The following is a 14,679-nucleotide window of genomic DNA, read 5'->3' as shown; positions in this document are numbered from 1 at the left end:
AATACGACCCATAGACCAGTCACTCTTCATGGACACACAGCTGGGCTCAGGTCCAGGTCCAGGGGAGTCTGGTCTCTCCTGCTGGATCCTGATAGAAACATCATGAACACACTGAAGGGATCTGCTTTACTTTCTTGGTGACATACTAAGAAAATAATACCTTCATATTAAAACATAGAAATAAAATATGATGTAAGCACACACAGAGCTTCTCCTGTGAATAATGCTGCTGTGCTGATTTGCCTGCTGAGCTCTGAGATGGAGAACAGTCATGGACAGTCAGAGATCCTCATCTCACCTCTTAGCTTTGGTCTGGCTGTCATGTTCCCCAGACAGAGAGCTTTCAGAGGCAGGGAGCCTCCTCTTCCTCCTCCGAGCTGGTGCCATAGCCGAGCCGACACCTTGACACAAACACAGCGGCTCAGTCTGAGTGTGAAAGGTGTGTGAGCCTGGTTTCATACTGAACACAGGGGGAACAGGCTGTGACAGTCATACTCCAAGCTGTCAGGATGCACTGTCCCCGCTGGAATGGAGGAGGATTTAACACAAAGACAAACCTCAACATTTGGGAGGATTTTGCTCTTTGAGCCTTTCTCAGCAAATTCTGCTGCACGTTGTTGGGAATTAGACAGAAAAACATATGACAGATATAGTTTACTGTAAACAGCTGAACTAAATTGGACAACAGACTCTCTTGTGGCAAAACCACACGACTGCTTTTCTAAAAGAAACTAGTTACTGAGTTTAAGGGGAAAAGAGAAATGCAGTCAGTACGTCCAGGTATTGTGCTTTTTCAAAAAGCATAATTATCATATAATGAGCACACATTTCTTTCAAAAGTCTACAACAGCGACACAGACAACACTGTTGATTAGTGACTGCGGCCACTCACCGGTAATCACGGCATCAGGCGAGCCTACCTACTGGTTTACATATGCACAGTGGAAGCTGGGGTGCCTGGAGCTGCATAGCCCATGTCAAAAACCGATACTGACCTGCGCACAGCCTCTGCAGTCGCAAGTTGATCCCCCGCGCCCCCCTCCCCCTTGCATTTTCTTCTGACACACACACACCTCTATACATGAATCTCAGCAGCAAGTTCACGTGAAAGCAGGGGCGCCTCAGCGCCCACTGCACCAACTTGACGTGGAAATGAGCGATATTAGTCTAGAAAACTGGCGATTTGTTTTTATTTATTTATTTAAATTTAATTTTTTTGAGGACGCACTTTCCCGCCCAGGGCGCAATCTACTTGGGGGCGCATGAGCCCTGGGCGGTTGCCCACATTGCCCATAGCTAAAACCGTCCCTACTCTCATAAATATCAAATTATTCATTGATAGAAATAACAGATGTCAATCAATCAATCAATATCCTTAATAAACCAGGTAAAAGACTCATTGAGATTAAAATCTCTTTTCCAAGAGCGACCTGGCCACGAGGGCAGCATAAACAATGTTACAACAATAAATACAACAACAACAAAACAGCAGTCACACACAGCAACACAAAATACTTACAAAATAAGCACAAGAACACATAACAGGTCAAAATAATTTAAAACGTTTCAGCAACAAGTACAATTTGCAAAACAAGTACAATGCCCAAGAGAGCTGGTTTCCCGATCTTTTAAGATGTAGGCCTATTAACACCACCGAGTTAATAAAGAACACTAACATACGTCCTGTTACGCCAGTCTAAAAATAGAACTAGACACTTTGCTCGAACTCGCTGAAATCAATCAATCAATCAATCAATACATAAGTCCATAGTACGAGCACAGCATCGCGGGAGCGAGCTTGCTGCGAGCGCACGCTCCCTTCGCCGTTCGGGCCGTTTGGGGGGGGACGAATCTCGACTCAACACCTGGAACATGAGAGCGACATCAAACATTTGATCCTGAAATCCAGAAATAACCACGCGCCCTGTTTCGGAATCAGCTGATCGCTTCCAGGTGTAACGGGGTCGAGACTTTAAACGGTTCAAAGAGTCAGAGAGCAGCTTTTAGGCGGAACTATTCAATAAACGGCCCGAACCAAGTCACACACACACACACACACACACACACACACACACACACACACACACACACACACACACACACACACACACACACACACACAGACAGTCTGATAGTTTCAACTCTCAAAGTTTCCAGCTTAATTGAGAATCTGCAGTCTTACCGGAGACGCTGATGGTGGAGTCACAGGACAAATGTTTGCTTTCACTTTGGGCTCCTCAGCGGGAGGAGCGACAAAAGGAAGTCAAAAATATGAGGGATGAGACTCCACCTGGTGGAGGAAGGGAGGAACGACATGTTAATTGTGCGAAGGGCCAACAGGAGGATTTTCATGTTGAGCACTGAAAGCAAACTGTGATCCATCCTGTCCTCTGTGTGCAGGAGAACAACGAGCTGTGGCCTTCCTGTCTGCCCTCATTCTTCCTCTCTCTGACTCTCTTCTTTCTCTCCATCCTCACTCCTGAATGACATCAGCTTGATCCAATGCCCTCCAGGGTGCCCCTTCATGCAATAAAAAAATAAATATTACAGTTTTTCTAAGTTGCTAAAACACTAAAGTCCATTCTCTGAACCAAATTCTCAGGGGCCTAAACTCATTTTTCCAATCAAACACTCTTTGGGCCAAACCTTAAACACTGTTCAGGTACTTGGACACAATTTGCAAAACTCATTCGCTCTTTTTTGCTAAACCTTAAACACATTTTCAGTCACTAAACACATTTCACCCTTTCATACACTCATGTTGCAAAACTGTAAACACTGACAGCTAAATGTGAACACAACTCCAACACAGCCGTCACCTTTTACACACAACAAGTCAAAACTGAACACACACACGTTTCTAATGATGTGATCAGACCAATTGGGCAGGATAAAGGACAGTTCAGAGTGCACAGGTGGCACATGTGCATCCATCTACAGGACAGAAACATACAGAGAGGCAGAGGAGGAAGAGTACGTATGAGAGGTGGTGGACGAGGAAGAGGCCAAGGAAGACCAAGAACTATCATCACTGATGAAATCTGGGCAACTATTGTACACCATGTCCTTGTTCGTGGGATGACAATGAGGGAAGCAGGACAAAGAGTCCAACCCAGTTTGAGTAAATACAGTATTACCTGTGACGTGGATGAAGTCCTCTGGCCAGACCCCCAACAAAGACAAGGCCCAAACGCCTATATACATTGAGAGGTACAAGTCCCCCCCAATGTTCAAGCACTCCAAAAATGTCCCCCCCAAAAATATTGCTAGAATATATTAGCAATTCAATGTTCAGGCATTCCCAAAATGTCTGTCCCCCCCAGAGCTGAAATGGTGGTTTTAGCCCTGAACAAAGACATGATGTTGGAGAATGAATCTCAGTGACTTTGATTGTGCAGTAATGTGCTTTTCATTAGGGTCCGGGCAGGCTGTGCTGCCAGGACACTATTGTATTCCCAGGTCTTCTTCTTCTTCTTCTTCTTCTTCTTCTTCTTCTTCTTCCGAGGAAATCATACTTCCCATGGGTGAAAAATCACCAAACTTTGCACAAAGGTCCAGTCCCATGCCAGATTACCTCAGCTGCAAACTCCAGCCAATAGTCCTGATGGTGGCGCTATAGCAAGCCTCTAAAGTTCAAAACTCTGAAAATTCATAACAAATCAACCATATGTGCTACAGCTTCACAACTTTCATCAAACTATAGCCCCAATACTGAAGAAACTTTTGCACTCAAACCTATTGCAAATTATGAAGTCCATCACTCTGTTTTTTTTTTTTCAAAAACTGTAAAACTTATTAAGCCTATCTCCTCCCACAATTTTTGCTCAAATGTCACAAAATTTGATACAGAGCATCTTCAGACTGTCCTACACAAATGTTGTTTCTCAGATTTTTGATTTATCAAAAATTGAGCCTACAGTGCATCAAAATGTTTGACTGTAAACGGCACTGTAAACATATACCTGCAAATTCTCACTAAATAAATCTTCAATGTTCATGAAAAAAATGGACAAAATTCTAGAGTCATTTTAGATGATGTGTGGCAAATTTCAAAATTGTATCTCAAAAACTGAATTTTTGACAGCATTTTGAATTTTGCTCTCATGTGAACAATTGGAGTCAATGCAAAAATGGCATTTTTAAACATCAGTTTTTCACTTATGGAGCAAATCAATCATTGTTAAAAACAAAGGATGAAGATCTCCATGCTGTCTAGATGCAATATGTGTATTTTCAGATTTTTGTCTTAACAACTGAATTTTTGACAGCTGTTTAAAATCTGCCTTTCCATGCATGGCTGCCTGCTGTCCTGCAGGTCAGTGATTGGCTCAGTCGGTTTGTGAAGCTACATGGTGTTAGCTCCCGATTCTTTTGTTGAAAGCCCAAGAACAGACCGGAGTCAGTCTTCAATTTTCTGATGCAATATTTATTATGGTCACATATAAAGCAAGGCAGCGCTGGTCTCAGTGTGACAGAGCTCCCGCAGGATCTCAGTCAGAATGAGCCCCGATATCAGGAAATGATGCACATTCATGTTCTTGGGCTTGGGCCTGCCCCGTACAGAGGTTGGACTTAAACGCAACCGAGAATAATTGGCCAGTTACCCGACATGGACAGGCCAACCACTGTCCATGCCTTGTTTCTGGAATGTGTGATGCTATGTGTGTGTGTGTGTGTGTGTGTGTGTGAATGTTGACTGGGCATGTATCTAATGCAACAGACCTAAATAACAAGATAGAGAAAGTACATCTGGCTCCTGCTTTATCTGTCCTCTGCTTAGCAGCCAAGCTGCCCTGAACTATGTAAAACATTGGATAATGCATGAAGCATTGAACTATACAGCCAATTGTAACAATGGGAAGTTTTAGCTCAGTGAGTTAGAGGCCAGGCCTCGGTGTCGAGGACTGTGAGTTCAAGCCTCAGCTTGTGCAACATTCCCACGTGTGAAAATTCACCAAACTTTGCAGAAAGGTCCAGTCCCATGCAGTGGTGGACAGTAACGGAGTAAATTTACTTGAGTACTGTACTTAAGTACAGACTCTGAGGATTTGTACTTTACTTGAGTATTAGATTTCTTTGATACTTATTACTCTTACTCGAATACATTTCCAAGACAATTATTTTTACTCTTACTCGAGTAAATTTCTAGGAAGGCTGAAAAGTACTCGTTACTTTAAAGTCGGCTGTGTTTTTTTTTTTTTTTTTTTTTTCTAAAATACTATTGGACACAAGCTGTGTTTGTCAAAGAAGGAAACCTATCACAGTACACGTTCTCCACTGGGATCTACGTAAAAGCGGAAATACGTCGCCAAATAAGGATAATGCCAAAGTAACCATGCTCAACAACTCAAAACAAGACCGCGACAATGGCGGCAGCAGGAGAAGAAAGAGTCTCAGTCTTATGATCCTCTTATGATCTCATTCATTTTATTTGTTTTTATAGGTGTTTCTGCAGGCTTTGTATAACATTGTGATTTTACACGCAAGCACATCAGTGCAGGTGGTTTCCAAGAGTTAATTCTCTGAAACAAGAGTTACAAGGTCCTATAAATTGAAAAAATTACAGTAATTCATTGATGTAAAAAATAAGAAATTTACTCTTACTCTTACTTTTACTTTTACTTTAAGTAAATTTAAAAGCATGTACTCTTGGATACTTAAGTACCTTTAAAAGCAAGTACTTTTTTACTCTTACTCGAGTACCATGTCAACTGAGCTACTTTTACTTGTAACGGAGTAAATTTTGACCAGTAGTATTTTTACTCTTACTCAAGTACTGGGGTCGAGTACTCTGTCCATCTCTGGTCCCATGCCAGATCATCATTGTCAGATTTTTGTCTTCATGACTTATTTATTTATTTTACAGTGGTTTGAAATCTGCCTTTCTATCCATAGGCGGCTGCTGTCATGTGACTGTCTTAGTCAATTTGTGAAGCCTCACATGAACTGACACTTGCCAATGTTGAGTGTTTATTATTTGAGTGTTGTCCTTCCTGCCAGAAACTGTGAGTTCAAGTCTTTGCTGATACAAAATGCACATTAGAACACCACCTTTCTTTTCGTCTTCCTATTCTCTTCTTGTTGCTCAGAATTGCCTAAACTTGCCTGGCCCTGACCATTGCTGCTGCACAGCAGTTATAATGTTTATTATATTTTAGTCTGCTGTGTTCATTTTGTCCCTATTGTTCCTCCATAGTCTTGTCAGCTTGTTTGTCCTCACACTTGCCCTGCATTGTTTCATTAGCCCCGCCCCCGTGTTGCCTGTCTTTGTTGTGTTTCGGCCAATCATCTGTCCCCTCCAGGCCTGTGTCCTGCCCTTTTCTTACCAGGTGTGTCAGTCAGTTCAGTTTACAGTTTTTTTCAATTGCTTACACACAAAACCTTTATATACCACACTATTTCTAAACTCTTTCACTCAAACCTCACAACTTCACCTCAAATCAGCAAAACCATAAACTAATTCTCAGCCTTGACACAGTTTTCAATTTAGCTATTCACTTTTTGCAAATCAGTGCACACAATTCTCTAGCTAACACACAAAAATCTATCAGGAAGTAACTTGATTTCCCATTTCAAACACAACCAATCAAAATGCCACCCTTATTCATCAGTGCCTCAGACTCTGTCCTCACATGTGGAAACAATAATACCAACCAATCACTCCTTGACATAGGTCTATAAATAGGTCAAAGGTCAAACTATCTGCCTTGAACAATGGATAACATGCAGAGAGAGCCAGGGGAGTCAGAGGAAGACGCAGGTTCGTGGAGGACGCTTTGGAAGAGTGACGGGTCGTTCACGAACAAACCGGCTCTCCTGATTGGGAGCTGTTTTTTTTTTTTTTTTTTTTTTTTTTGTTTGTTTCAGGAGCCGATTGGTTATTTTTTCTGCGAAAGCCACACGTGATTGGTCAAGACTTGGGGTACCGTCTGTCTGCTCTGAGCGCTTCACCCCGAACCTGCAGTTACACACACACACACACACACACACACACACACACACTCACACTCTCCTCCATATGTGATGCTTGGTGTACTTTGCTTTGATGCTATACGATGCTGCATCCACAACAGCAACTGATTTATTCAGAAAATTAAATATTTTTGGTTCCATTATTGCTTGTGTTGACTTCTATTTGCATGCTACTGGATTTTCACTCTTATATGGCAATATATCAAGAAAATCCATAGAAACAAAAGAGCTTTAGATTTAGAGCACAAGTATGTGACACAATGGGAGATGTGTTTGTGATGTGAGACAAATGCTTGCTTTTGAGATGTGTTTACAATATTTTGAATACTGTGTTTCATTTTGCAGTAGATAGGGTGTTTTTTGCATTTTGTGTTAGCAGTAGTTGGATTTGTGTGTAAAGTTTTGAGAAAAAGACACAGAGCTTTGAAAATGTGTGTAAGCAATTGAAAAAAAAACTGTATTACTTTCACAATTATTTCTGAAAGTATGAGGTGTTTTTTTTTTCCTGGCGTAAGGTTACTGTGTGGACGTTTCCCTCAGACACTAACCTGCCGGATCTACTTTCCAATTCAAACAGGAAAATAACAAGAAATTAGAGGATTAATTTCCTAGAAAAATGGGAACTGGGACTCGTTGTTGTTTATATTGTGATAATCTTCTTTGTTGGTGTTGGTTTCTGCACTGAAAGTGGGATTTTATTTGTTTTTTGACAGGGAAGCAGGCAACTCAGTGCTACACCTGAGCGCTGCAGCGTTAAGCCCCGCCCCCTCCTCACCTGCAGGAAGACGGCCATCTCGGACTCGTCCATGGTCTGGATGCCGCTCTCCAGCACCTTGGCCATGCTCTCCAGGTGGTCGCTGTACTTCCTCCTCAGGCTGCGGATGTAGTGCAGCTTCTCGTGCTGCTCGGCGTTGATCCGCAGCGTCATCTCGCCCTTCTTCTCCTCCAGGACGGCGTACAGGTGGTCGAACGTCTCGCACACCTTCGACTTCTGCCTGCGCCCGTTCTCCTGCCAGCCAATCACAGTGCCAGATCGATAGCACCACATCCAATAGGAAGCGAAGAAAATCACAGACGCAGAAAAAAAGAAATCTAACGAGAAGAAATGCTGACTTTTTTTTTCCTAGGACAGCGATGGTGACGTTTTGCATCGCTGTCCTAGGAAAGGAAAACTGGCTGGTGGCGGTTGGAGGGGCCGACTCTGACTATTATTTATAAATTACTGCCTTTAAACATATCATTTATGTTTTAATTTTTTAAAGTAATTTTTGCTCATTTCTTTTTTTTTGCTAATTTTTTAAACTAATGTTCAGTTATATTACTATTATTATTCATTCATTCATTCATCTTCTAAACCGCTTATCCTCACTAGGGTCGCGGGGGGGTGCTGGAGCCTATCCCAGCGCTCATAGGGCGAAGGCAGTGAAACACCCTGGACAGGTCGCCAGTCCATCGCAGGGCAGACAGACAAACACTGACATTCACACACACACACACAGTCACACCTAGGGGCAATTTAGCTTCTCCAATTCACTTAACCTGCATGTCTTTGGACGGTGGGAGGAAACCGGAGTGCCCGGAGGAAACCCACGCAGACACGGGGAGAACATGCAAACTCCACACAGAAAGGACCTTGGGTGGGAATCGAACCCAGGACCTTCTCACTGTGAGGCGACAGTGCTAACCACTGCACCACCGTGCCGCCCACTATTATTATTATTATTATTATTATTATTATTATTATTATTATTATTATTATGCTAATTTGCTTATCAATTTTTTTTTCTCCACAAAATGCACTTGATTTCTTGCAAAAACATTGGAAAAAGGAAGCGAGTAAAGTAACAAGAAATAACCTGACAATTAGCAACAAATTATTTTGAAAAGTCACAAGGAAAAATTAAAAATTTAATAAAAATTAAAATGATGTTTTAAAGAACAGATTTTTTTTTTTTTTTTTAAATGAAATGAAATTGAACTAGTTTTCTTTTTGCTGAGGACTCCCTGAGGGTCCCTGGACCCCACATTGAACACCGCTGGCTTCAGGTACACACACAGCGGTCACGTCACACAGGAGCGCTGGAAACATGGCGGACTGTCCCTTTAACTCACGTCGATGGCTCTGCAGGTCTCCTCCAGCTGCGTGATGATCGCCTGAACCCGCTCGTTATTCCCAACCAGCATGGAGATACAGTCAGTCAGCTCGCCCTGCACACACACACACACACACACACACACACACATTAAACCAAACAGTGACAGGGGTGTTTCATGTCATGTCGTGTTAAAGCCGGTGTTTTGTGTTTCTGTGAAAACCTGCAGCGAGATCACAGTTTATGTTTTTATTTTGTTTGTAATTTCAGTTTCCACTTAAGTCTAGTTGTAGTTTTAGTAAAATGTGTTTTCACAGCTGGTTGTAGTTTTAGTAAAATGTGTTTTCACCGCTGGTTGTAGTTTTAGTAAAATGTGTTTTCCCAGCTGGTTGTAGTTTTAGTTTTAGTAAAATGTGTTTTCACAGCTGGTTGTAGTTTTAATAAAATGTGTTTTCACAGCTAGTTGTAGTTTTAGTTTTAGTAAAATGTGTTTTCACAGCTGGTTGTAGTTTTAGTAAAATGTGTTTTCACAGCTAGTTGTAGTTTTAGTTTTAGTAAAATGTGTTTTCACAGCTGGTTGTAGTTTTAGTAAAATGTGTTTTCACAGCTAGTTGTAGTTTTAGTTTTAGTAAAATGTGTTTTCACAGCTGGTTGTAGTTTCAGTTTTGGTAAAATGTGTTTTCCCAGCTGGTTGTAGTTTTAGTTTTAGTAAAATGTGTTTTCCCAGCTGGTTGTAGTTTTAGTAAAATGTGTTTTCCCAGCTGGTTGTAGTTTTAGTTTTAGTAAAATGTGTTTTCCCAGCTGGTTGTAGTTTTAGTAAAATGTGTTTTCCCAGCTGGTTGTAGTTTTAGTAAAATGTGTTTTCACAGCTGGTTGTAGTTTTAGTTTTAGTAAAATGTGTTTTCACAGCTGGTTGTAGTTTTAGTTTTAGTAAAATGTGTTTTCCCAGCTGGTTGTAGTTTTAGTTTTAGTAAAATGTGTTTTCACAGCTGGTTGTAGTTTTAGTTTTAGTAAAATGTGTTTTCACAGCTGGTTGTAGTTTTAGTAAAATGTGTTTTCCCAGCTGGTTGTAGTTTTAGTAAAATGTGTTTTCACAGCTGGTTGTAGTTTTAGTTTTAGTAAAATGTGTTTTCACAGCTGGTTGTAGTTGTAGTTTTTGAAAAATGTGTTTTCCCAGCTGCTTGTAGTTTTAGTAAAATGTGTTTTCACAGCTGGTTTTAGTTTTAGTTTTAGTAAAATGTGTTTTCCCAGCTGGTTGTAGTTTTAGTAAAATGTTTTTTCCCAGCTGGTTGTAGTTTTAGTTTTAGTAAAATGTGTTTTCCCAGCTGGTTGTAGTTTTAGTAAAATGTGTTTTCACCGCTGGTTGCAGTTTTAGTAAAATGTGTTTTCACCACTGGTTGCAGTTTTAGTAAAATGTGTTTTCACCGCTGGTTGTAGTTTTAGTAAAATGTGTTTTCCCAGCTGGTTGTAGTTTTAGTTTTAGTAAAATGTGTTTTCCCAGCTGGTTGTAGTTTTAGTAAAATGTGTTTTCACAGCTGGTTGTAGTTTTAGTTTTAGTAAAATGTGTTTTCACAGCTGGTTGTAGTTTTAGTAAAATGTGTTTTCACCGCTGGTTGCAGTTTTAGTAAAATGTGTTTTCACAGCTGGTTGTAGTTTTAGTAAAATGTGTTTTCCCAGCTGGTTGTAGTTTTAGTAAAATGTGTTTTCCCAGCTGGTTGTAGTTTTAGTTTTAGTAAAATGTGTTTTCACAGCTGGTTGTAGTTTTAGTAAAATGTGTTTTCACAGCTGGTTGTAGTTGTAGTTTTAGTAAAATGTGTTTTCCCAGCTGGTTGTAGTTTTAGTTTTAGTAAAATGTGTTTTCACAGCTGGTTGTAGTTTTAGTAAAATGTGTTTTCCCAGCTGGTTTTAGTTTTAGTAAAATGTGTTTTCCCAGCTGGTTGTAGTTTTAGTAAAATGTGTTTTCCCAGCTGGTTGCAGTTTTAGCAGCAGAGGCCGGTTGGTTCCTACCTTCTGTTTCTGGAAGACGTTGTTGAGCGGTGCGACCTCGCAGTCCTTGTGGGCGCCGAACACCTTGCAGAGCGAGCAGGTGGGCACGCCGCAGCTCACGCAGTAGATGTTGATCCGCTCGTCCTGGTGCTCCTCGCACGTCGGCTGCTCACACAGCGGCTCCGGGGCCGGCTTGCTGCTGCCAGGGGCCACACACACACACACACACACACACACACACACACACACAGGTTAAAGGGCCACACCTGAACCGCAGCCTGCAGTTCAGTGCTCTGTCCAGCGGGGGGCAGCACTGAACACTCAGTCAGTGGGGCTAAAGGCTCTAAACTGATCAGTCCATTTGATCCAGATATTGATCAGTGACTGGACTCTTCCTGTCATTGTGTGTGTGTGTGTGTGTGTGTGTGTGTGTGTGTGTGTGTGTGTGTGTGTGTGTGTGTGAGGACAGACTTCCTCAAATATAAAATGCTTGTTGTTTTATTTTGTCGCTTCTGTCTGCAGGCTGTCAGACAAAGAGTTTTATAATCTGGACATCAGGATTACATTATCAGATTATTAGATTATTAAATGATTAAATGATGAAAATGATTGGGTGTAAATATGAAACATCTGCCTGGTCATTAAGAGGATCCAGACTGTAGAAGAAACCAGATCCATGTGTGTGATTATTTTTATTTAGTTATTCATTTTCCCTTCATGTCGTTAATCTGGTTTTTATGACGTGACGCAAAAACCAATTAAATTACTAATCTGTCATTTTTTATGAAATGTTCACACACGAGGGGCGCCACTGTTCATATGACCAAATATGAGCCCAGGAAACCTTTACTGGAGTTTAGTTTACTTTATTTGGTTTTATTGATCTGGAGGGAACATTGGCTCTGGTGTTTATTCTGTTTATTTACCTGGAGGAAAACTACAGTATAGTATAAGTACAATGTTTAATCTATTTATTCTATTTATTTGATGTATGATTTTCCTGTATTAGGATTAGGATTAGGGTTTAAGCAAAATGAAAAACCACCTCAGCCATAAATTCAGCCCGTTTTTATTTATTTCAGGAAAAATACAAACACAAAATCTCTCGGGTATCTCAAACTTCACATCTTTTTAATTTTTTAAATAATAATTTTTCTGTGTGTGTGTGTGTGTGTGTGTGTCACCTGCTGCTGCCCTGCTTGTACATGTCGATGATGTTCTCCACCAGCAGGTTCCTCTGCAGGCCGTAGACGCCGTGGCGGTCCAGGACGACCTCGTGGCGGCAGGACGGGCAGCGGAAGCGGCCGCCCGACGTCACGGTGCCGCCGCTCCGGCTCGTCAGGTACGGGTTGGACGCCTGGCCGGGGATTAGGATTACAGGATTAGGAAAATCTGACACTGACTCTGACAAGATAATCATCTCACTTTCAGTCGTTTTGGGGTTTTTTTGTTTCGCTGCATCGAATCGCTCAGTCTCATCTCCAGGATTAAAACAAGGTTTAAAATAATCTGCCAGGGGGATGAGATAATCTGAGATAATCCCACTTGTTTCCAACGCAGTAAGTCTAAATGTGTTGAAACAGGCAGGATGAGGCAGATCAGCCACCAGGATCAAGAAAATGACATTTGATTCAAGAAAACTCTGGAAACAAGTGGGATTATAGGAAACAAAGATTGGAAAAAAGTGGGATTATCTCACATTATCTCATCCCACTGGCAGTTTTTTTTAATGTGATGGATGAAGGACGAGGTGAGTCTGAAGGAGCTGTTAAAATGCAGCGAGGACAAACGGCGTCAAATCTGAAGTGAATTCTGCTTTCTCTGAGACTGGAATTACAGATTTATTTAATCCAGAAGGAACTGAAACTCAGATTTAATACAAAGACCTCACTGCTGCTGCTTCCACAAACATCAAACACAGCATGTGCAGTTATTACACATTTAATTATGCAAAACAACAGTGGATTAACGTTTTAATCTCTGAAGCTCACAGAACCTGGACTGGAGCTAGAAAAGGTTAATCCCACCCAGGAGCTTTAAATCTAAGACTTCTTTACCTCAGGACTGACACTAATCTCAAACCTGGACATCAGACTATTTAAATCCAGATTAAAATCCAGACTGATGTCGATCCATGACCCAGAGAGTGAATTCAGAGTTAATCCAGTTTAGTCTGGGACTGTAGGCTTAATCCCTGTCCGGGAACAAACACACATTCAGATGAACACTGACACACTGACAGGCTTTATTAAGAATGTGACTCACACACACACACACACACACACACACACACACAAAAAAACTAACGGAAGTTGTGTTTGTTTAAATCTAAATCCAGATTAAAATCCAGAGAGTGAGTTTAGAGTTAATCCAGTTTAGTCTGTGACTGAAGGTTTAATCCCTGCCTGGGAAAAGCCCAAAGACATCAAACATTAGAGCACTAGAAAGCGCACACACACACACACACACACACACACACACACAGCATTAAAGACAGTTGTGTGTGTATACTAAGTAAGTGAGTCGTGTTTTAATCCAGTGTGGTTAATCCCTGTGTGTGAGGCAGCGTGTGAAGTCGTGTGTGTGTGTGTGTGTGTGTGTGTGTGTGTGTGTGTGCACCTGGAACACGTCGTTGGCACACTTCCTGCACAGGTTGTGCTGGCAGGGCAGGATCACCACCGGCTTGCTGAACATCTCCAGGCAGATGGGGCAGATCAGCTGCTTCTCCAGGCTCTCCATGGCGCTGTCGGACGTCCGCTCCCCGCGGGACACACTCATGGCCCGGCGGCGCGGCGCTGCTTCTGCCTGAGGCGCTCACACACTCACACTGACACACACACACTCACACTGACACACTCACACACACAACAACTGCAGCCGGCCGTCTGTTTTTAGAAAGAGCCTCACATGCCCGTATATGTCAAATGTCAGGAGGTGTGTGTGTGTGTGTGTGTGTGTGTGTGTGTGGAAGGCAGGGGGAGGGGTGTCAGTGTGTGTGAGTGTGTGTGGGGAGGTAGTATTACAGTGTGTGTGTGTGTGTGTGTGACAGAGAGAGAAAATAACACACACACATGTCAGCAGGGTCTGGTTTCTCTCCTGTGACTCGGCACGAGGCCTCGGCGTCCCGGTGAAACAGCACTTTGACCGCCGCACTTCCTGGACCGTGATGCGTTTCCTGTGCGCACAGGAAGTCGGGGCGGGACGTGACAGATCAGTAGATAAAGAGAGAAAACTTTATTCATCCCCAAAGGGAAAGTCAAATACAAGGCAAAAACGCAAAATCTTACCAAGATTATTTGTCTTATTTCTAGTCAAAATATCTCATCACACTTAAAATAAGACATGAACACCTCAGAAGTAACTTGTTTTTAGACAATTGTCTATTGTTTCAAGTGAAAGTTCACTTGAAACAAATGAAAATTAGCTTGAAACAAGAAACAAATTTGCCGATGAAACAATGAAATTTTCACTTGTTTGAAGCAAATTTTCACTTGAAACAAGTGAAAATTGTCTCAAAAAAAGTTACTTCTGAGGTGATCATGTCTTATTTTCAGTGTAATGAGGTAGTTGAACTAGAAATAAGACGTTTTTGACTTGAAATAAGACAAAAAAACATTTTGCAGTGTAT

The 14,679-nt window shown here is 41.7% G+C and overlaps 1 protein-coding gene across 1 annotated transcript; it reads right to left on the bottom strand.

Annotated features, from left to right (window-relative positions):
- Nucleotides 1-455: 455 nt before the first annotated feature.
- On the bottom strand, nucleotides 456-13,886 carry LOC115375410 (tripartite motif-containing protein 55-like). The gene is made up of 6 exons (XM_030074801.1): nucleotides 13,671-13,886; nucleotides 12,236-12,408; nucleotides 11,073-11,250; nucleotides 9,085-9,180; nucleotides 7,711-7,981; nucleotides 456-523 (listed from the first exon to the last, which is right to left on the bottom strand). Exons 1-6 carry the CDS (start codon nucleotides 13,827-13,829, stop codon nucleotides 456-458), a joined length of 945 nt encoding a protein of 314 aa, XP_029930661.1. The 5' UTR covers nucleotides 13,830-13,886.
- Nucleotides 13,887-14,679: the final 793 nt, after the last annotated feature.

This window comes from Myripristis murdjan, chromosome 17 (assembly GCF_902150065.1).
Source record: "Myripristis murdjan chromosome 17, fMyrMur1.1, whole genome shotgun sequence".
In the NCBI taxonomy this organism is placed as follows: domain Eukaryota; kingdom Metazoa; phylum Chordata; class Actinopteri; order Holocentriformes; family Holocentridae; genus Myripristis; species Myripristis murdjan.
This window is presented reverse-complemented; position numbering and strand designations above follow the sequence as displayed.

What these genes read in the sequence shown, in the direction of transcription:
- LOC115375410 (XM_030074801.1), bottom strand. Translation starts at nt 13,829, where the DNA reads ATGAGTGTGTCCCGCGGGGAGCGGACGTCCGACAGCGCCATGGAGAGC. An exon ending in TACAAGCAGGGCAGCAGCAG is followed by an intron (nt 11,251 to 12,235) that starts GTGACACACACA and finishes GGCCCCTGGCAG; the next exon opens with CAGCAAGCCGGCCCCGGAGC. An exon ending in CTTAACGCTGCAGCGCTCAG is followed by an intron (nt 524 to 7,710) that starts GTGTAGCACTGA and finishes CCTCCATTCCAG; the next exon opens with CGGGGACAGTGCATCCTGAC.